The sequence below is a fragment of the Mobula birostris genome, chromosome 24, assembly GCF_030028105.1.
Source record: "Mobula birostris isolate sMobBir1 chromosome 24, sMobBir1.hap1, whole genome shotgun sequence".
NCBI lineage: Eukaryota > Metazoa > Chordata > Chondrichthyes > Myliobatiformes > Myliobatidae > Mobula > Mobula birostris.
Genome location: NC_092393.1, coordinates 13,335,547 through 13,357,352, shown reverse-complemented (window position 1 = coordinate 13,357,352; position 21,806 = coordinate 13,335,547). Strand labels below are relative to the sequence as shown.

At 42.6% G+C, this 21,806-nt stretch overlaps 1 protein-coding gene across 2 annotated transcripts in view; it reads right to left on the bottom strand.

Moving 5' to 3' along the window:
• The window catches only part of cacna1g (calcium channel, voltage-dependent, T type, alpha 1G subunit), a 360,201-nt gene that overhangs the window by 149,207 nt on the left and 189,188 nt on the right, over positions 1 to 21,806 (bottom strand). For both annotated transcript variants that reach the window (XM_072242528.1, XM_072242529.1), the window contains exon 18: positions 15,656 to 15,779. In XM_072242528.1, coding sequence (XP_072098629.1) covers positions 15,656 to 15,779 — 124 coding nt within the window. The remainder of the gene's footprint in view (positions 1 to 15,655; positions 15,780 to 21,806) is intronic.

Here is a 21,806-nt window from a genome sequence, read left to right as displayed (position 1 = left end):
TACTACCTTATATATGGCACTAATATGCTGTATAATTTCAATGAATACAGACCTTCCCCAGGTTACAGCATTCAACTTATGGACAGTCCTGTATGCAATGAGTTCCCATATTATTAAATGCAAAAATCTGAAGCACGTAGGGATGTTTGTTCCTGCAAGTGGCAAAACCATGGTAGCTTAGTAGTTAGCACAATATTATTATAGCTAGGGGTGTTCAATTCTGGCACTGATTGTAAGGAATTTATACATCCTCCCCGTTAGTACATGGGTTTCCTCCAGATGCTCTGATTTCCTCCCATAGTCCGAAAATATACTAGCTAGTAGGTTAAATGATCATTGTAAATTAAATTGTGACGAGACTAGTGTTAAATAGATGGGTCACTGTGCAGTGCACTCGTTGAGCTGGAAGGGTCTGTTTCACATTGTATCTCTTAATAAATTGTTTCTCTTATACCCTTAAACTCCCAGTCACTCTGTTACTATGCTATTTTCATTATGAAATTAGCAAATTAAAACTGGGGTTATCAGAACAATAATGAGTTAACTGCCCGACTATTTCTAGTTTACAAGTAGTTAAAAGCTACTTATTTGCCTCATGGTTGCAAAGATCTAAATGTGAAATTAACCACTGTCAGTCTTAATGTATTTTCTGGTAGGCATCAACTCTGAGCACAGTCTGGAATTTGCAGTAAAATTATAGTCCTATTCAATGAAACCACAAGGTTATTTTAAATAGGTTGTTGTGGTGGGGTCCTTATTGGATTTGGGTATGTAGAGGGAAGCTTGTTCTACATATGAACAGCAATGCATTTAAACAAGCTCAAAAATATTCTTATGCACTTATGACTTACACAGATTAAATTTTAGTGATCATTCTAACAAATTAGAACATAGAACAAAACAGCACAGCACTCCGCAGGAACAGACTCTTTGGCCTATAATGTCAATACTGAACATAATGTTAAATTAAACTAAATCTCTCCTGGATTAGCTAAGCAAAATTATAGATCCAAGCATTTTTACTATTAGTGATATTGATATTTAGCTTATTATTTCACAGGTAGCAAAACAGAGTGAAAAGTTTGTCCTGCACACCATTCAAACAGATCAAATCATTATACAGGGCATTAAGGTAGAACAGGGTAAGGCAATAACATTGCAGAGTAAAGTGTAATAGCTACAGAGAAAGAGCAGTGTAGGTAAACAACGTGCTAGATCATAATAAGGTAGATTGTGAGGTCAAGAGTTAATCTTATTTATTGTACTATACATGGTATCTCTTATCGTACAGTGGGTGGTGGGAGAGGATAAGAAAGGAATAACTGCCATTCAACCCATACAATAGCTCTTTGAATGGGCTACCAATTTGTTCCACTCCCTGGGCTTTCCCCATAGCCCTCCAATACTTTTCCTTTTCTAGATGTAATTCCTTTCACTAACATTTCAGACAGTGAACTAAAGATTGTTAGGAAAGCACCCTTAACTCCCTTCTTGCTCTTTCACCAGTTAATTTAAAACTGCATGCAATTTAACTGCCAGGAACCTGATTCAAGTCAAGGAAAGAATTGAAAGCTGTAGGGACAGCCCTTTCAGCATTTTTAGCTTCTTAGCTTTCCTCACCAGTATCCCCCCTGGACAAACTTTTCTCACGTGCTAACACCTAATTTAAAAACCTTCAATTAAACTTCAGCTTTTTCACTTGTTCTTTATTTACACGATGGGTTGGAGATGAGAGAAGATTGGCTGAACAAAAGAAGTGCAATAACAGGATTGTGTAGGTTATAACATCTCCCAGCCCTTTATAAAAGACATACAGTTCTGCTGGAAATGTAATAGCAAGTTTAAAAGGAATGATGTAAGTTTTGTGGAATTCCACAGTCAAAAAGTCAAGATAACTACAATAAGTCATAATCATTGACCGAAACAGAGTTTGAATTTAAACAGATGCTGCATCTGTTAAGTATTTGCAGCTTCTTATGACTTTAATAACATTTTAATAAGCTCTATGACGTTATCACAACAAAGCATTGTGGATTCATGACACTCACAGTTTATTGTTATCATGTGAAGTGGAAACCTATTTAATGAACAGCTGAAGTTGTGGAATGATATTCCAATGTCTTCCACTTCAGCTGAACTGTGGCAATTTTTCCCCCTCCAGGATTGTTTAGTTAGTACTGGAGCTAGGTATTAAGGAGCAATATTATAAGGTTGCTTAGTATCACATTTATGCTGCACAGAAAGAGCCTGATCACTTTAATTCCTCATTTACACTGAAGACTAATAGTGCAGTCTGTTCAAAGCCATTTTACAGGCCCATATAAAATTCCATTAATACCGCAAAATGATGCTACAATGTTCCCTGATATATTTATTATACTTCACTAACATATGATCGGTCTGCTAGAGCTCTGACTGACCCATTTCCATCTGGAATAGATACAGAATGGTGATAATAAAAGTGTTGTCCCTGGTCCATGAGCCCCAGTTATATTCCACACTGGCAGATCTATTAAGGACTGCAGTTCCCAGAGTCCTGTTTAACCACTGGCTCCAGCAGTGCTCACAGATGTTTTTGATCTTTCAGCACTGGCAGTGAATATCAAATATTTCAGCAGGGTATCATGTTGTGTCAGTCTTGCTCTCCACATACTTATCTTTCCATTGGACTGCTATTATTTCTGGCCTCACTTCATTCTGTATATATCAGAAGCCAGCAGGTGATGAGACTATAAGCGCAATTAGGCCATTTTGCCTACTGAGTCTGCTCTGCCATTCAATCATGGTTAATTTATTATCCCTCTCAATCTCATTCGCCCGCCTTGTCCCCGTAATATTTGACACGCTGATTAATCAAGAACCTATCAACCTCACCTTAAATATACCCAATGACTTGGCCTGCGCTGCTGTCTGTGGCAATGAATTCCACAGATTCACCACCCTCTGGCTAAAGTAGTTTTTCCTCATCTTTGTTCTAAATGGATGTCCCTTAATGCTGAGGCTGTGCCATCTGGTCCTAGACTCCCCCACTATAGGATTCCTCCTCCTCATTCTTCTAAACTCCAGTGGGTACAGGCACAGAGCCATCGAATGCTCATTTGTTAACCCTTTCATTCCTTGGATCATTCTTATGAACCTTCTCTGAACCCTCTTCAATGCCAACACATCCTTCCTTAGATAAGGGGCCCAAACTGCTCATAATACTCCAAATGCAAGCTGACCAATGCCTTATAAAACCTCAGCATTGCATCCTTACTTTTGTATTCTAGTCCTCTTTAAATGAATGCTAATATTGTATTTGCCTTCCTCATCACTGACTCAACCTGCAAGTTAACCTTTAGGGAATTCTGCACCTCTAATTTTTTGAATTTCTCCTGGATTTAGAAAATAGTCCAAGCTTTTATTCCTCTTCTCTACACTATATTTCATCTGCCACTTCTTTGCCCATTCCTCCAATCTGTTTGAATCCTTTTTCAGACATCCTAATTCCTCAACACTACCAGCTCCTCCACTTATCTTCGAATCTCTGCAAAATTGGCCACAAAGCCAATAAATCCATCGTCCAAATCATTGACAGATAACGTGAAAAGAACTGATCTTAACACCAACCCCTGTGGCACACACTATTCACCAGCAGCCAACCTAGAAAAGGTCCCCTTTATTCCCACTCTTTCCTCCTGACATTCTGCCAATCGTCTATCCATGCAAGTACCTCTCCTGCAATACCATGGGCTCTTACCTTGTTAAGCAGCCTCGTGTGCGGCACCTTATCTAAGGACTTCTGAAAAACCAAATAAGCAACATCCACTGACTCTCCTTTGTCTATCTTGATTGTTATTTCCTTAAGTAACTCCAACAAGCAAGATTTGTCCTTGAGAAAACCATGATGACTTTGGCCTATTTTATCATGTGCTTCCAAAGACCCTGAAACATTTTTCAAACCATTGAAGTCAGGCTAACTGGCTTATAATTTCCTTCCTTCTGCCTCCCTCTCTTCTTAAAGAGTGGAGTGACATTCACAATTTTCTATTCCTCTGGAACCATTCCAGAATGTAGTGATTCTTGAAAGATCATTACTAATTCCTCCATAATCTCTTCAACTACCTGTTTCAAAATCCTGGAGTGCAGTCCATCTGGTCCAGGTGATTTATCTACCTTCAAACTTTTCGGCTTCTTCCTTAGTAATGGCAACAACACTCACTTCTATCCCCTGACACTCTGGCATTTCTGGTATTCTGCTAGTGTCTTCCACAGTGAAGACTAACCCAAAATACTTATTAAGCATCCTCCATTACTACCTCTCCAGTGTCATTTTCCAGCAGTCTGATACCTAGTCTTGTCTCTCTTTTACTCTTTATATATCTGAAAAAACTTTTGGTATCCTATCTGATATTACTGGCTAGCTTACCTCCATATTTCATCTCATCTCTCTATATAGTATTTTTAGATTGGATTAGATTATGAGAACATTCAGTCCTCTTTTATTGTCATTTAGAAATTCATACATGTACTAAGAAATGATACAATGTTTCTCTGGAGTGATACCACAGAAAACAGGACAAACCAAAGACTAACACTGACAGAACCATATAACTATAACATACAGTTACAGCAGTGCAAAGCAATACCATAATTTGATGAAGAACAAACCATGGGCACTGTAAAAAAGTCTCAAAGTCCCCGAGTCAATCGACTCCCGAGTCTCTGATAGCAGGTGGCAAAAGAGAGAAACTCCCTGCCATAAACCTCCAGGCACCGTCAACTTGCCGATGCCTTGGAAGCAGCCAACCACAGCTGACACTGAGTCTGTCCGTCCGAAAACTTCGAGCTTCTGACCATCCCCTCCGATACAGCCTCCCGAGCGCCATCCTCTGCTGAGCGCCTTCAACCTAGCCCTGGCCGCTGAAACAAGCAAAGCCGAGGATTCGGGGCCTTCTGCTCAGGAGATTCTGGTTACCACACATTGGCAGTGAAGCGGGCATTTCAGAAGTTTTCCAGGTGTTCCTCTGTACCCTTACGTCCGTCTCCATCAAATCAGAATTGTGCACAGTCCCCTACCTGACAGATTACAGATATCATTCACTGGAGAGCGCGCGTGCTCTGCCATCGTGCCGCCATCTTCTCCTTCTCCTTAGTTGCCTTATGTTGTTTTTTTAAAAGCTACCAATCCTGTACCTTCCTATTAATTTTGCAATATTACATGCCTTCTCTTTTGTATTTATGCTGTATTTGATTCAGTCATGGTTGCCTCATGTTCTCTTTAGAATACTTCTTCATTTTTGGATTGTATCTTTCTTTCACCTTCCGAATTGCCGCCATATACTCCAGCCATTGTTGTTCTGTTATCATCCCTGGTAGTGTCCCATTTTTATCAACTTAGGCTCCTCTCTCATGTCTCTGTAATTCCCTTTACTCCACTTTAAACTGATACATATGATTTTAGCTCCTCCTTCTCAAGCTGCATGGTGAATTCTATCATATTTTGATCACTGCCTCCTAAGGGTTCCTTTACTTTAACTTCCTTAATCAAATCTGGTTCATTACATATCATCCACTCCAGAATTGCCAATCCCTAGAGGGATGGTCCACAAGCTGCTCTAAAATGTCATCTCATAGGCATTCTACAAACTGCCTCTCTTGGGATCCAGCACCAACTTGATTTTCCCAATCTAGTTGTACATTGAAATCCTCCATGATTATCTCAACATTGCCCTTTTCACATGCCTTTTCTATTTCCCATTGTAATCTGTAGTCCACATCCTGGATACTGTTCAGAGGCCTGTATATAACTCTCATCGGGGTCTTTTTACCCTTGCATTTTCTTAACTCTACCCACAAGGATTCTACACCGTCCTATCCTATGTCACCTCTTTCAAAGGATTTGATTTCATTTTTACCAATAAAACCACTCAATTCCCTCTGTCTGCCTGCCAATTATTTTGATACAGTGTGTATCATTTGATATTAAGCTCCCAGCTATGATCTTCTTTCAGTCATGACTCAGAGATGCCCACAAGGTCATGCTTGCCAATCTCTAACCGCGCTATAAGATCATCTACCTGATTCCGTATACTGTGTGCATGCATTCAGTCCTGCATTCGTCATCCTTTTATGATTTTGTCCCCCTGTACACTTTAACTCATCTTTCTGACTGCAATTTTGCTCTATCCTTCCTCAGTCTCACTACACACGGCATCTAATTGTATACCACCTGTCCCATCCTTAGCCCTATCACCTTGGTTCCCATCGCCCTGCTATATTAATTTAAACCCTCACCTACAGTTCCAGCAAACCTGCCAGAGAGGATGTAATCCAACCTTTTTGTACAGGTTCCCCAGATCCAGAATGAGAATAAATCCCAATGATCCAGAAATCTGAAACCATGCCCCCCGTGCCATTTTTTCAGTCACACATTCATCTGTCAAATTACCGTGTTCTTACCCTCACTGGCACACAGTGCAGGAAGCAATCCAGAGATTCCTACCCTGGAAGTCATGTTTTTCAGCTTTCCACCAAACTCTCTACATACAGTAGTGTAGTGGTGAACACAGCACTTTACAGTATAGGCAACCCGAATTCAATTCCCACCATTGCCTGTAAGGAGATGTATGTTCTCCCCCTGACCATACGGGATTCCTCCGGGAGCTCCGGTTTCTTCCCACAGTCCAAAAGCATAGGTTAATTGGTCACTGTAAATGTTCCTGTAATTAGGCCACCTCGCCCCTTTCTGTAAATCTGTAAATCAGCCTTGCTATATAGGCCAGAAGGCCGATTCCACACTGTATCTCAATAAAATAAAAAATAAAGTAATAGCCTATTAATAAGATATGCACCATGTGTTTAGCAACACTGAAGTGGTAAAATGTGGTATATATTAAATCAAAGTGATCTTTTATCACACTAATAACTATTCCATAAGCTTCATCAAACCTATAAATAATGGGCTGTAACCTGCTCCTAGGTTTTTGAGAGTTATGGATATTAGGGATCAGTAATCTATTACAATCATTGGACATGGAATTTAAACAAATACATTTGGCTGTCAGATCATAACTCGCCAAGATAAAATTATTTTTAGTCCATTGGCTTTTCTTTTCAGCTGAGTTTTAACCGTGTCCTATTTTACACTGGTACATGCTCAGCCATGTCCATACAGACAGGGAAATGCACACACAGACAAACTTGAACACAGGTAACACACCCAACACATGCTGAGACTAAATAATGCTACTAAATATTAGTACATAATCAATAAATCACTTCAAAAATTAAATGTTTTTGAAGACATTAAACAAATGCTTAGCTGGGAAGTGATGCTATGCAGTGAGTACCCCAGTGAGGAGTTGGACAAGAATGAGTTGCTCTATGTATAGCTCAGAGCTTATTCCTGACCCTTCCAACATTTTTCTCCATCCATATAGGTGTCCAATTCCTGATGTCTCCACTCTCGCCTTTCTGTTTGTTGATGTGCCTTTCCCCGTGGATTTTGTCATGCTGACTGCAAAGCACAACTTTGTACACTTCTAAGACCATTCACTCCCACAGAGCTGTGTACAACTTTACTAATAAAACATCACTTCTGGGAGTTTAATTTGAATCAAGGAAACTGATGGGCCCTGTCAGCTTCCTCAAATTCAGTAGTTGGTCCAGACTCTCCCATATGGTGTCACCCAAGACCCCTGTGGACAAAAAGTTCTGGGAGATTTGCTATCTATGGCGTAGGAGGATCTGTAGATCCTCAGTGTGCCCATCTGTGAATTTCTTAATGCACTGTCTTTTTCCTTAAGGCTATGAATCATAAAGTTGCCCATATGAATCACTTGGAAGAAATATCGTGATCAAGTAACACACATTAAGGTTGCTGGTGAACGCAGCAGGCCAGGCAGCATCTCTAGAAAGAGGTACAGTCGACGTTTCAGGCTGAGACCCTTCGTCAGGACTAACTGAAGGAAGAGTTAGTAAAAGATTTGAAAGTGGGAGGGGGAGGGGGAGATCCAAAATGATAGGAGAAGACAGGAGGGGGAGGAATGGAGCCAAGAGCTGGACAGGTGATTGGCAAAGGGGATATGAGAGGATCATGGGACAGGAGGTCTGGGAAGAAAGACAAGGGGGGGGGGAACCCAGAGAATGGGCAAGGGGTATAGTCAGAGGGAGAAAAAGGAGAGTGAGAGAAAGAATATGTGTATAAAAATAAATAACGGATGGGGTACGAGGGGGAGGCGGGGCATTAGAGAAGTCAATGTTCATGCCATCAGGTTGTAGGCTACCCAACCTCCAATTGAATTTCCAGCATCTGCAGAATTCCTGTTATCATGATCAAGTGTTATCCTCAGTCACTGAGAGGATTCTGGATCAGATGGTGACCTTGGAGATCTGTGAAGCTTGTTGGGTCTTCATCTCTCAGAGGTCCTTCCTCACATGTACCCCTCAAGTGCGGAAGGAGAAGTTGCTGCAGATCCATTGTAGTCCTTCATCATATGGTGCATAAGGATTACAATCTAGAGATTAATGTTCCTGGGTGTCAATATCCTGGACCCAACATATTTATGCAGTTACAAAGAAGGCACAACAGTGGCTACATTTCAATTGGAGCTTGAGGAGATTTGGTATTTCTACAGCTGTACTGTGGAGAGCATTCTAACTGGCTGCATCACCATCTGCTATGGGGTGCAGGGGGGAATACTGCACGGGATGGAAACAATCTGCAGAGAATTGTAATCTTCGTCAGCTCCATTATGGGCAATAGCCTCTGTAATATCCAGGATATCTTCAAGGAGAGATGCCTCAAGAAGGTAGCATCCATCATTAAGGATTCCCATAACTCAGGTCATGCCATGCTCTCATTGCTGCCATCAGGAAGGAGGTACAGAAGCCTAAAGGCACACACTCACTGATTCATGAACAGCTTTGTCCCCTCCGTCATCTGATTTCCGAATGGACATTGAACCCAGGAACACTAGCTAACTATCTTTTTATTTGAATTTTTGCACTACTTATGTAATTCAACTATTTACTATATATACATATATATTTACTGCAGTTCACGTTTTTTCTACTATTATGCATTGCGTTGTACTGCTGCTGTAAAATCAACAGATTTCACAACATATGGCTGTGATAGTAAGACCATAAGACCTTAAGATATAGGAGCAGAATTAGGCCATATGGGCCATTGAGTCTGCTCCACTATTTCATCATTGCTGACCCATTTTTTCTCTTAGCCCCAATCTCTTGCCTTCTCCCTGTATCCCTTTGGACACCCCTCGATTTTGAGGCTGTGTCCTCTGTTCCTAGAATCTCTCACCATAAGAAACATCCTCTCTATATCCACTCTAAATCAAACCTGACTCCAATCAATGCTACTAATATTACTGGATGAATGATCTCAGCTTGCTCTGTTACTGTAATGCTCAGTGCTAAATAATGAATAGAAAAAACACCAGGCATGTATTTATTCATTCATATCAACAGTAACAATTTAGCACCTGAATGTTTCAATATAAAACTACACAATGACATGAATTCATGGAAGATATTAGCTTGGCCGTGGAAGAAATGATATCTAAATATATCGGAAAATAGCAGGTGTGAATAGTTAGCTGGGTGGGGGCAAGAAATGATCAGAACTAGAGTAAATCAATGTAAACTCGGTATCTTGGGAAGCAAAAGATGTAAGCAGAGATATTGCCAGTCAGGTGACAAAAAAAAGAGACTCACATCATTATTTTTAGAAGGACCTCAAACAATCTGGAGTTGCTAATACTCAATGATATTTCACTAACGTACCACAATACAGTCGGCCCTCCGTATCCGGGGGGGGGGGGGTTTGGTTCTGGGATCCCCCGCGGATACCAAGTTCCGCGGATGCTCAAGTCCCGTATATAAAATAGATAGATAGATAGACAGACATACTTTATTGTTCCCGAGGGAAATTGGGTTTCGTTACAGTTGCACCAACCAAGAATAGAGTATAAATATAGCAATATAAAACCATAAATAATTAAATAATAATATATAAATTATGCCAGATGGAAATGAAATGCCGTAGTACTTGCATATAACCTACGCACATCCTCCTGTATACTTTAAATCATCTCTAGATTACTTATAATACCTAATACAATGTAAATGATATGTAAATAGTTGTTATACTGTATTGCTTAGGGAATAATGACAAGAGAAAAGTCTGTACATGTTCAGTACAGGCACAACCATCGTAGCTCTTCTGGGAACACTGATGCTGCCTCGGCATCAGCCGATGCCAATTCTCCCGTGATCTTTAAGTTCTTGAGGCTGTAGCGCTTTACGTAGCTAGCCAGTCATCCCTTATTAGCCTTAAACTCCTTCCTCTCGCGCACAACACAAGTAGCGAACGAACACGACTCGAGGCGAACAATGCCCAAACAACGAGTAATACTTTTAATCATCTCTAGATTACAGTACTTATAATACCTAATACAATGGAAATGCTATGTAAATAGTAGTTACACTGTATTGTTTAGGGAATAAGGATGCTTTGGAGGAGGCTCAATAATACTAATGCCAGGATCTGTGCTCAAACAATAAGTGCTGGAGAGAGAACACGTTTTTTTTCGATCCCGATCTGCGGTTGGTTGAATCTGCGGATACAGAGGGCCGACTGTACATTAGTTTCTGTCTTTGCTTACATTTCAATCCCACAAGCTGTAGGATGCTGTAACAACACATATCATATACAGGACAAGGAAAGATTGTGCATAGAGGTGGGGTGAGGGAATGATGGACTTGGGGTAGGGCGAGAAGTGGTTAATATGGTACTGGCAAAAGAAGAATTTGGTTTTATTATTATGATCTAATGTGATTCTGAAGTTTCCGAATTTCCCTTTAAAGTGAACACTATCCAGATTTGGTGTGAACAATCAAGGGAGCATTGTGACAAGTCTGGTCAAGTCTGTGGTCTTTAAACCAGAAGTAAGCAGAAGAGAAAATTCTAAAGGGACGATGTGCTAGAAGTAGAGGTAGCTAGGTTACTGGGAGTGCCAGTAAAGCAGTTTTTGATCTCAAAGACAGTGCAGTGCATTTTTGGAGATGCGGGAAAACAGTGGATTTGAAAAGGGTCATTCTTTTCGGAGGTTGCAAAGGGAAATTATAGGGTTGGAGTTGGACTGAGGATCATATTTTCCCATTATAGAAGTATGTTTCCTGGGCTGTTCTAAGAATCAATATGTACTATACACAGTAAAAATTACAACCCGTTCAACCTGAACCCAGTGGTTCAGCATCTGATTTATTGTGTCTCTGTGTCCCTTACTTCCTCTATATTCATAAGGGCCCCAATTCCCGTGGTCCTTTGAAACTCAACTTTTAAACTTCTATTTGAGTAAACTCAGTGGGGCCATGCTTCTCACGCTGTCTTTAAAATCATCGGATTCCGATTCCCTTGCTTCCTTTAAACTCACTAGGGTTATGTTTCCCATGTTGCCTTTAAACCTACTGCTTCCTCTGGTAAAGCTATCGTATCACTGTACTGTATCAGATTGATTGCAAGAATGTGGTGAATTCAAGAATTTTGCCTTGGCGACCCTAGCTTGTCGCTCCCACACTGTAAGTTGCCTAGGATGTACCATTACTAGCATGACTCAGTAAATATGTCTTATCATTTTGCTCTGTTGTTGTTCTTGTCCCGTGGATCCATAGCATTTTGGTGGCAAAGATCAAAACAAGAATTGTTGCTCTACTTCAAACACCTAATTCATTTTGGCCGCATCTATGGCAAAATTGACATCTGGTACCTGGCTGCAATGGAAGACAGTCTTACCGGACTATATTGAACTCCGACCAATTTTAACACCAGTAATAAAGCTGGAGGAAGCAATGAAACTCAAGCTGCTTCTTATGCACTTGGGAGAATTCGGACAGAAATACTTCAATGTTCTGTACCTACAGAGTGAATCTGAACTAACAGTGGTATTCGATGTTTTGGACAATGATTGGGGGATGCTAGACAATGTCCTTACAGCACACTTCAGGTTCTTACAACCGTGACAGACTCCTGATGAGAATATAAATGATTTTATCACAATACTGACCCAGGGCATAGGAGTGCAAGAACAAAGATATTCCCCTGAGCAAATTTGTGTTGATAGTTGGATGGAAGGACACAGGAGAGCCTCCAGTCTGATAAGCACGATTAGTCCTGGGACGAAGTGTGCTCAATAGCTCACCACCGGGAGGTAGTCAAGAGTGGCCTGACACAGATTTAGCCATCCTATCACCACAGGATTGGAGCAAGAGCCCCTATTTTCCAAACCCGTGACATGGGGCACCGAAACCAGTCCCCAGCTTGGTTACACTCACCGACAATGACTAGCCCGTGAAATCTGAGCTGAATACTGGGTCATTCATCACCTTTGTAAGCGAATTATCCTTACGCCAGATTCCAAAATTACAATTGCCAAACTTGGCCTTCCACAGCTACACTAGAGATAATGTGGATATGCATGATGTCTTTACGGCAGAAGTGGTTCATCAGAGCGACCTGTTTCACTTACCTGTGCATGTGGTCAGAGGTGGCCAACAGCCTAATTTGCTGGGCAGAAGTTGGATTAAAAAGATGCCATCGGTGCTGTCCTGTCCTACATCGACTGTATTGCGGGGAGGTGGGGCGGGGTCCTGAACTCAATTCTCTATAGCAAAAGCACCAGTGAGTTTTCCAAACTGACACCTCAGGTCAATACTGTGCCTAGCCTTCACAAGTGTGGAAGTTAAGGAGTTTGTCAAGAAGAATAGTATTAGGCACCTATCAACAGGTCCATATCGTGCAGCATCAGCGAAGTGAGCAGTGCAAACAGTTAGAAGAGGCCTTTCCAAATACAGGGTAACTTGATGGCAAAATGAAGCCGTCTCCTTTTCCATCACTGAGTTGTCCCAAAAAAAAGTTTATAGGTGCATCATCTGCTGAATTAATATTAAGCACTATTTATGCCCAAACTAAATCTCCTACAGCCAGCTGCCAAAGAGTGAATTTGGGGGAACAGAAAATACGATATGCATACTAGGCTGAATATGTTTGGTGCTATAAACAGTGTTCAGGAGCGCATCTCATGGGAAGAAAATGGGCTACTGGCTGTCACTGGTATTGTCTAAAACAGAACTTGAACTGACAGACTGATTGTTGGGTGGCATTTGAATCATATATGCCAGCAAACTAATGGGGGGGCTCTCAGAAGCTACTGAAGTATCCTCTGCTGATGAGCCAATGGATGCTTCATCAAGAGAACTGGAGATTTACAGCCCATTGCCCTCGACAACAGTTGACCAGGACAGCACAGAGAGGGAAGCTGCTTCCCTACGGTGGTCCACAAGGGTGCACTGGCCTGATGACCGGGACCAAACAGGATAGGCATTTCATCATTTTTCTTAGTTTACCTCACTTATTCTCTTCCTTTGCAGCTCCCATCTAAAGGTGGGGGGAGGATGTACTCTATCAGATTGAGTGCGAGAATATGGCAAGTGCACATGCGGTTAATCCATCATGTGGGGAAACTGACTGAGCCTCCTGCGGCGGAAGGCACTTTTTTTGGGGCGTGGGCTTTCGAGTACGCATGCCTTTTTGTGTTGGCCGGCCCAGTTCATGGTTCCTACACTGTAAACTGCCCAGCGTATACCAATATTAACATCACTCAGTAAAAACGTCTAACCATTCTACTCCATTGTGGTCCTTGCATTGCAAATATGTAACAACCATATCTTAAAAAATTAAAAATTATGTTGGAATATTAATAGGAATGATGTCCAACCGTCCAAACAATCTGCCAGCCTGGCTCCACCAGCATTGAACTTCTGTCTCTGGATCAATAATCCAACCCTCATGATACTAATCAATTGACATAATCCTTTTGTTATCATATTCCTAATCATACATGGCTAATAAAGTGAAGGCAGTCACCGAAAGCACAAATGAAAAGATAGATTTCAAGATTTTCTTAAGGGTTTAATGAGGAATTCCTGCTGTTGGACTGTGATGATGATTTATTCCTTCCTTCAAGGGTTGCCTAAGAAGGAGGACAAAAAGTTGAAAAGCTGTATCAAAAATGAGGGTCAGGTGACACACAAAAATGGACAAAATAGTGGGTTGCTGAATGGTGTTTACCAGGGTCTTTTGGTTACTCTTCAGAATGGTCACTGCTATTTTTGTATCCTGGACTGAGTCTTGCCAGGTTGGTGGATTATGGTTGCAACAAAGCCAAGAGAGACATAATTCTTGGTGCAGTTCCAACATTCCAGTGATTTCCAACATGATTCTTGAATCACAATGAGTAACACGAACTCAACTGATCTTGTAAATACAACTCAGTCACATGCTAAGGTATTGGCTGTTTAATTCTTAGATTAGATGGTTTAATTGTCAAATTAATTTCCTTTGTAGTTTAACAATTAATAACTGCTTATATTTTATATAATTACTTATATACAAGTAACTGCTCACTATGCTTCCTCGGGGTCACAGTAAGTATATGTAGTAGTTCAATGTCTCCTCTAGTGGCTATATAGGTATGATACCGGTATAATTCTGGAACGCTCTGGAAGCTTTTGTGGTCTGCATTATTTGAATCAGAGCTATCCCATTGTTTAACTCTTATCTATAAATTTGAAGGGAATTTTCTTTATCTCTGTAGTATAAAAGAGCTGTACCACAAAGTGTCATCTTAGCTTCTTAGAACTTAGTTCTTCATCTAAGCCTTCCTTCTCTTAGTAGGCCTCTATCACTGTCTTTTTCAATTTCTCTTTGTTCTATCAGTGCTTAATAAAACAATCGTGAAGTAACAAGTTTTGTGGGACAGCGGGTGGTGTGCACTGCTGATGGAAGAAGGCCCCTGTGCTCCAGCCACCCCCTTCTCACTCTCTCTTCCCCTCTCTTTCTCTTGATGGCGTATGAGAGTGTGTCGGTCCCCGAGTCAGGGGGCTTGGAGAAGTGATGTAGAAGATTGTAACAGGGAACAGTGAGCTGTAGGTCTCCCGCTCCCTGTCTTGCAGAAGTGATCACTCTCTCCCTCACTGGTGAGAGTGAGCTTGTCTGAGATGCCAAAGTGCTGGGGTATGGTCTGTAGTTTTTGACGGACTTGAGACCAAGGTCTCTTTGGGGGCTCTTGCTATCGCTTGCATGGTGGGGGAAAGAATCGATGCCTCTGCTGCTGATTATGTGTGAGAGCAGAAGACGGCTTTCAGGTTCTGAAGTTACCATCATTCATTCTTTGGGGTTTCTTGTTTCGTGGATGTCTCTGTGAACAGTAAGATTTTCAGGTTTTATACTGTATACGTTCCCTGATATTAAATCAACCATTTGAGTAATAAAATGGACTCCTGACTCACAATCGAACTCATCATGGACATGCGACGTCTTGCTACCTGCACTGCACTGTCTCTGTAAATCTAACTCTGATTCCCTTATTGCTTTTCCCCTGTACTATCTGAATGTACAAATATGATGAAATGATCTGTAGGGATGGGATGCAAAACAAAGTTTTCACTGTACCATGGTATATGTGACAATAATAAACCAACTAAGAAATTAATTAAGCGTTCTTTTAACTGACCACTGTTCATTCCATGGCTTTCACAGTAACAATAGAGAATAAAGAAGCTATAAAGAATTAAGTGGATAAATAAAACCTACTGCACTCTTAGGATCAATCTTTGGTCTCTCCATGGCAATAGTGATGCAGTTCAGGAAGATAATAACCAGAACAATGTGGTCGAACATCTTGTGTGAAATAATTCTGCTGCAGACATGTCGAAACCTAGAAAAGAAATATATGCATTTCATGTCAGCATAAAGCAAATACTGTTGTTATCATCCTAAACCAGTGACCAAACTCAGTGACAACACTATTGTTAAAATTAAAAATTATTAAGGGATATAATACCACAAGTAAGGGGAATCTAATTTCAATGGTATAAAAGTCAACAAGTAACAGAGGTGAAAGAAATACTGGATATTCTTTACCAACTGCCGATATTACTCAGAAAATCAAGGTCATTAGTTTCTACAGCTTACACCCAGAGTTCATCAGTGACAACCAGGAAAGACTGGGTGACCACGGTGACAACTGGAGAGTCAGTGACAGCCCGGAGAGACGGCAACCAGGGCAGAACGGGCTGGCAACCCAATCTGTGTCCTCTGAGAGGAGGACCCCCACAAAAGCTACAATGAATCTAAGGGAAAGATACCCCCAGGGGTACCCGAGAGGTGGGGAGGAAGAACACCCCAGTCGGATGGACATAATGGCATCAGACCCAGGCAGCGAACAAACGACGATGAGGAAGCAATGTGCATGTGGCAAAATCTGCAAGAACGATCGCGGTTTGAAGATCACCAAGTGAGGATGAAGTGTTTGGCAGGAGCAGGAGCAGCCTGGTGAGACGAAGGAGGGGCCAGGCCCAGAGTCACCCCATAGTGCCCGGACCCTCCAAGTGTTGCAAACTAATCCCTCTAACATGAAGTCTAACAGGAGGCAGATCAAATGGCCTGCAGCTAACATGACTTCACTGTGGAAGCAGTTCAGAGAGGGCCTCAAGATGGCTGTGGCTCAAAAGAGGGCAGCCATGGAGTCATAAGTAGCTAGCCATCTTGGACACAAGCTGGGGTCTGATCAGCCCTGGCTGGGTCACCTGGAGGAGGTTGTATGATGTTGAAAGACCCGAAACACCCCATGATTCCAGGAACATCACTGAAGATGTGTCCAGAAACATCAATAGATGTATGTACACAGCAGTAAGAGGTAAATTTTGCTGAAATGGATGAAATAAGACCATAAGATTTATGAGCAGAAGTAGGTCATTTGGCCCATCAAGTCTGCTCCGCCATTCAATCATTGGCTGATCCACTTTATCCAGTCATACCCTTTGATGCCCTGGCTAATCAAGAACTTATCTACCTCTGCCTTAAACACACCCAATGACTTGGCCTCCACAGCCGCTTGTGGCAACAAATTCCACAGATTTACCACCCTCTGTCTAAAGTAATTTCTCTACATCTCAGTTCTCAGAGGACATTCTTCAATCCTGAAGCCGTGTCCTCTTGTCCTAGAATCCCCTACCATGGGAAATAACTTTTCCATATCTAATCTGTTCAGCCCTTTTAACATTTGGAATGTTTCTATGAGATTCCCCCTCATTCTCCTGAACTCTAGGGAATACAGCCCAAAAGCTGCCAGACGTTCCTCATACAGTAACCCTCTCATTCCTGGAAATATTCTCATGAATCTTCTCTGAACCCTCTCCAATGTCAGTATATCCTTTCTAAAATAAGCAGCCCAAAACTGCACACAATACTCCAAGTGTGGTCTCATGAATGCCTTATAGAGCCTCAACATCACGTCCCTGCTCTTATATTCGATACCTCTAGAAATGAACGCTGACATTGCATTCACTTTCTTCACAACTGACTCAACCTGCAGGTTAACTTTTAGGGTATCCTGCACAAGGACTCCCAAGTCCCTTTGCATCTCTGTATTTTGATTCTCTCCCCATCTAAATAATAGTCTGCCTGTTTATTTCTTCCACAAAAGTGCATGACCATACACTTTCCAACATTGTATTTCACTTGCTACTTCTTTGCCCATTCCCCTAAACTACCTAAGTCTCTCTGTAGGCTCTCTGTTTCCTCAACACTACCTGCTCCTCCACCTATCTTTGTATCATCGGCAAATTTAGCCACAAATCCCTTAATACCGTAGTTCAAATCATTGACATACATCGTAAGAAGCAGTGGTCCCAACACCGACCCCTGTGGAACTCCACTGGTAACCGGCAGCCAGCCAGAATAGGATTCCTTTATTCCCACACTCTGTTTTTTGCTGATCAGCCAATGCTGTACCCAAGCTAGTAACTTCCCTGTAATTCCATGGGCTCTTATCTTGTTAAGCAGCCTCATGTGTGGCACCTTGTCAAAGGCCTTCTGAAAATCCAAGTACACCACATCTACTGCATCTCCTTTGTCTACCCTGCTTGTAACTTCCTCAAAGAATTGCAGTAGGTTTGTCAGGCAGGATCTTCCTTTCAGGAAACCATGCTGGCTTTGGCCTATCTTGTCATATGCCTCCAGGTATGCCATAATCTCATCCCTAACAATCGATTCCAATAACTTTCCAACCACTGATGTCAGGCTAACAGGTCTATAGTTTCCTTTTTGCTGCCTCTCACCCTTCTTAAATAGCGGAGTAACATTTTCAATTTTCCAGTCATCTGGTACAATGCCAGAATCTATCGATTCTTGAAAGATCATCGTTAATGCCTCCGCAATCTCTCCAGCTACTTCCTTCAGAACCTGAGGGTGCATTCCATCAGGTCCAGGAGATTTATCCAACCTCAGACCAATAAGCTTCCTGAGCACCTTCTCAGTCATATTTTTCACTGCATAAACTTCACTTCCCTGACACTCTTGAATGTCTGGTATACTGCAGACATCTTCCACTGTGAAGACTGATGTGAATACGCATTCAGTTCCTCTGCCATCTCTGCATCTTTCATCACAATATCTCCAGTGTCATTTAGTATTGGTCCTATATCCACCCTCGACTCTCTTTTACCCTTTATATACTTAAAAAAGCTTTTACTATCTTCTTTGATGTTAGTCACCAGCTTCCTCTCATAATTCATCTTTTCCTTCCAAATGACCTTCTTAGTTTCCTTCTGCAAGTTTTTAAAAGCTCCCCAATCCTCTAACTTCCCACTACCTCTACCTCTTCCTTGTATGCCCTCTCCTTTGTTTTTACTTTGGCTCTGATTTCACATGGTAGTGTCCTTCTTCCCTTTGAAAATTTCTTCTTATTTGGACTATATCTGTCTTGCACTGCGCTCATTTTTCACAAAAACTCCAGCCATTGCTGCTCTGCTGTCCTTCCTGCAAATGTTCCTTTCCAGTCAACTTCGGCCAGTTTCCCTCTCATGCCATTGTAACTTCCTTTATTCCACTGAAATACTGACACATTAGATTTTATTTTTTCCCTCTCAAATTTCAAAGTGAACTCGATCATATTGTGATCACTGTTCCCTAAGGGTTCCTTAACCTTAAGCTCTCTTATCACCCCCGGATCATTGCACAACACCCAATCCAGCACAGCCGATCCCCTAGTGGGCTCAACAACAAGCTGTTCTAAAAAGCCATCCCTTAGACATTCTACAAATTCTCTCTCCTGAGGTCCAGTACTGGCCTGGTTTACCCCAATCCACTTTCATGTTAAAATCCCCAACGATTATCATGACATTGCCCTTCTGATGTGCCTTTTCTATCTCCTGCTGTAATTTATAATCCACATTCCGGCTGCTGTTTGGAGGCCTGTATACAACTGCCATTAGGATGTTTTTACCCTTGCCATTTCTTAACTCAGCCCATAGAGATTCTACACCTTCTAATCCTATGTCATCTCTTTTCAATGATTTAATATTATTTCTTATACACAGAGCCACACCACCCCCTCTGCCAACTAACCTATCTTTCTGATACACCATATATCCTTGGACATTCAGCTCCCAAAGGCAGTCATCATTTAGCCAAGTTTCAGAGATGGCTACAACGTCATACTTGCCAATCTGTAGCTGAATTTCAAGATCGTCCATTTTATTTCTTATGCTATGTGCATTCAAATACAACACTCTCAGTCCAGTATTTGTTGCTTTCTATTTTAGCTGCAGCACATCTCTATTGCCCTGTAACTCATGCTTTGATTAAGCCCCATCTCCTGCCTGATCTTTCTACAATCTCTGCTGTATGCTATCATTGCCCCAAACTCCTGCTGCATCTGTAGAAGATCCTGAGAACCTTCTGGAGAAGGGGGAAAATCCCAGAACAGTGGAGAGTGGCTGAAGGGGTGTGGATCCCGAAGGAGGAAAATGCCACCCAGATCGATCAGTTCTGCATCATCTCCCTGTTGTGTGTCGAGGTGAAGATCTTCTTCAGTGCAGTTTCCAACCAGCTGTGCACCTACCTAGCAGAGAACACCTATATTGATACATCAGTCCAGAAGGGTGGCATTTCAGGGATGCTGGGCTGTCTGGAGCACATCGATGTGGTGACATAGCTCATCAGGGAGGCCAGAGAGAACAAGGGCAACCTGTCAGTGTTGTGGCTCGACCTGGCAAATGCATATGGCTCCATTCTGCACAAGCTGGTGCAGCTCACACTGACCAAATATCACGTCCCCAGCAGAATCAGAGAACTTATCGCTGATTATTACAGCAACTTTAGGATGAGGGTCTCTTCAGGAGCAATTACATCAACCTGGCACAAGGTGGAGATTGGCATCATCACAGGGTGCACTATCTCAGTGACACTGTTCTCCCTAGCCATGAACATGCTCACTAAGTCTGCTGAACCAGAGTCCAGAGGGCCCAGAATGAATTCTGCTTAACGGCAACCACCTATCAGGGCATTCATGGATGACCTCACAGTCACCACAGAATCAGTCCCAGGCTGCTGGAGGATTCTGCAAGGGCTCGAAAAGCTGGTGGAGTGGGCCCAAATGCGTTTCAAACCTGCCAAATCAAGATCGATGGTGGAGAACAAGTTCCGGTTCAGCATCGCAGGCACAGCCATCCCAACCATCACAGAAAAGCCAGTCAAGAGCTTAGGCAAAGTTTTTGACAGCTCTTTAAGGGACACAACATCCGTTCAGGCAACCTGCACCGAGTTGGATGACTGGCTGAAATCTGTGGACAAGTCTGGCCTACCTGGGAAGTTTAAAACCTGGGTGTATCAGCATGGCATTCTTCCCAGAATCCTGTGGCCCCTCCTCGTCTATGCAGTTCCGATCTCGACAGTTGAAACCTTAGAGAGGAGGGTTAGCAACGACCTCAGGAGATGGCTGGGACTGCCAAAGAGCCTGAGCAGCACTCTATGGACACCACAACAAACTGCAACTGCCCTTCAAATCCTTGGAAGAAGAATTCAAGGTAACAAGAGCCAGAGAAGTGCTACAGTATGGGGACTCAAGTGACCCGAAGGTGGCTAAAGCAGGGATCCAAGTAAGTACTGGCAGGAAGTGGAGGGCAGAGGAAGCTGTTCAGGAGGCAGAGGTGAGGCTGCGTCACAGGAGGCTGGTGGGAATGGTCACACGAGGCCGAGCTGGGCTAGGATCCTTTCCAACTCCCCAAATGGACACCAGAGGGAAGGGAAGGCATTGTCTAGTTCAGGAGGAGGTGAGAGCAGTAGTGGAGGAGATGAGAGCCTGCAAGGCGGTGGGAATGAAGCAACAGGGAGCTTGGACAAGATGGGAGAATGCAGTTGAGAGGAAAGTGACCTGGGCTGATCTTTGGAAAGCCTAACCACATCGCATCCAATTTCTCATCCAGGCAGTGTACGATATACTTCCAAGCCCATCAAACCTGCACACATGGGGCAAGGCAGAGTCATCTGCATGCCCACTGTGCTCCAAGCGAGGAACTCTGGAGCACATCCTCAGCGGCTGTGCAAGGGCACTTGGTGAGGGACGGTACAGGTGGAGGAATGATCAGGTCCTGAAGACCATCGCTGAAGCCGTCAGCGCAGGAGTTGAGTGGGCGAAGCAGTCCCGACCCTCCAAGCAGACCATTGCCTTTGTCAGAGCTGGGGAGCAGCCAATACCTGCCAAAAGAACATCTGCAGGCACTCTGACCTCTGCAAGGGACTGGCAGCTGTTGGTGGACCTCGAAGGGCAGCTGAAGTTCCCCAACCATATCGCAGCCACCACCCTGCGACCAGACATTGTCCTGGTGTCTGAGTCTACTAAGCAAGTGGTGCTGCTGGAGCTGACAGTCCCATGGGAAGATAGCTTGGAAGAGGCCTTTGA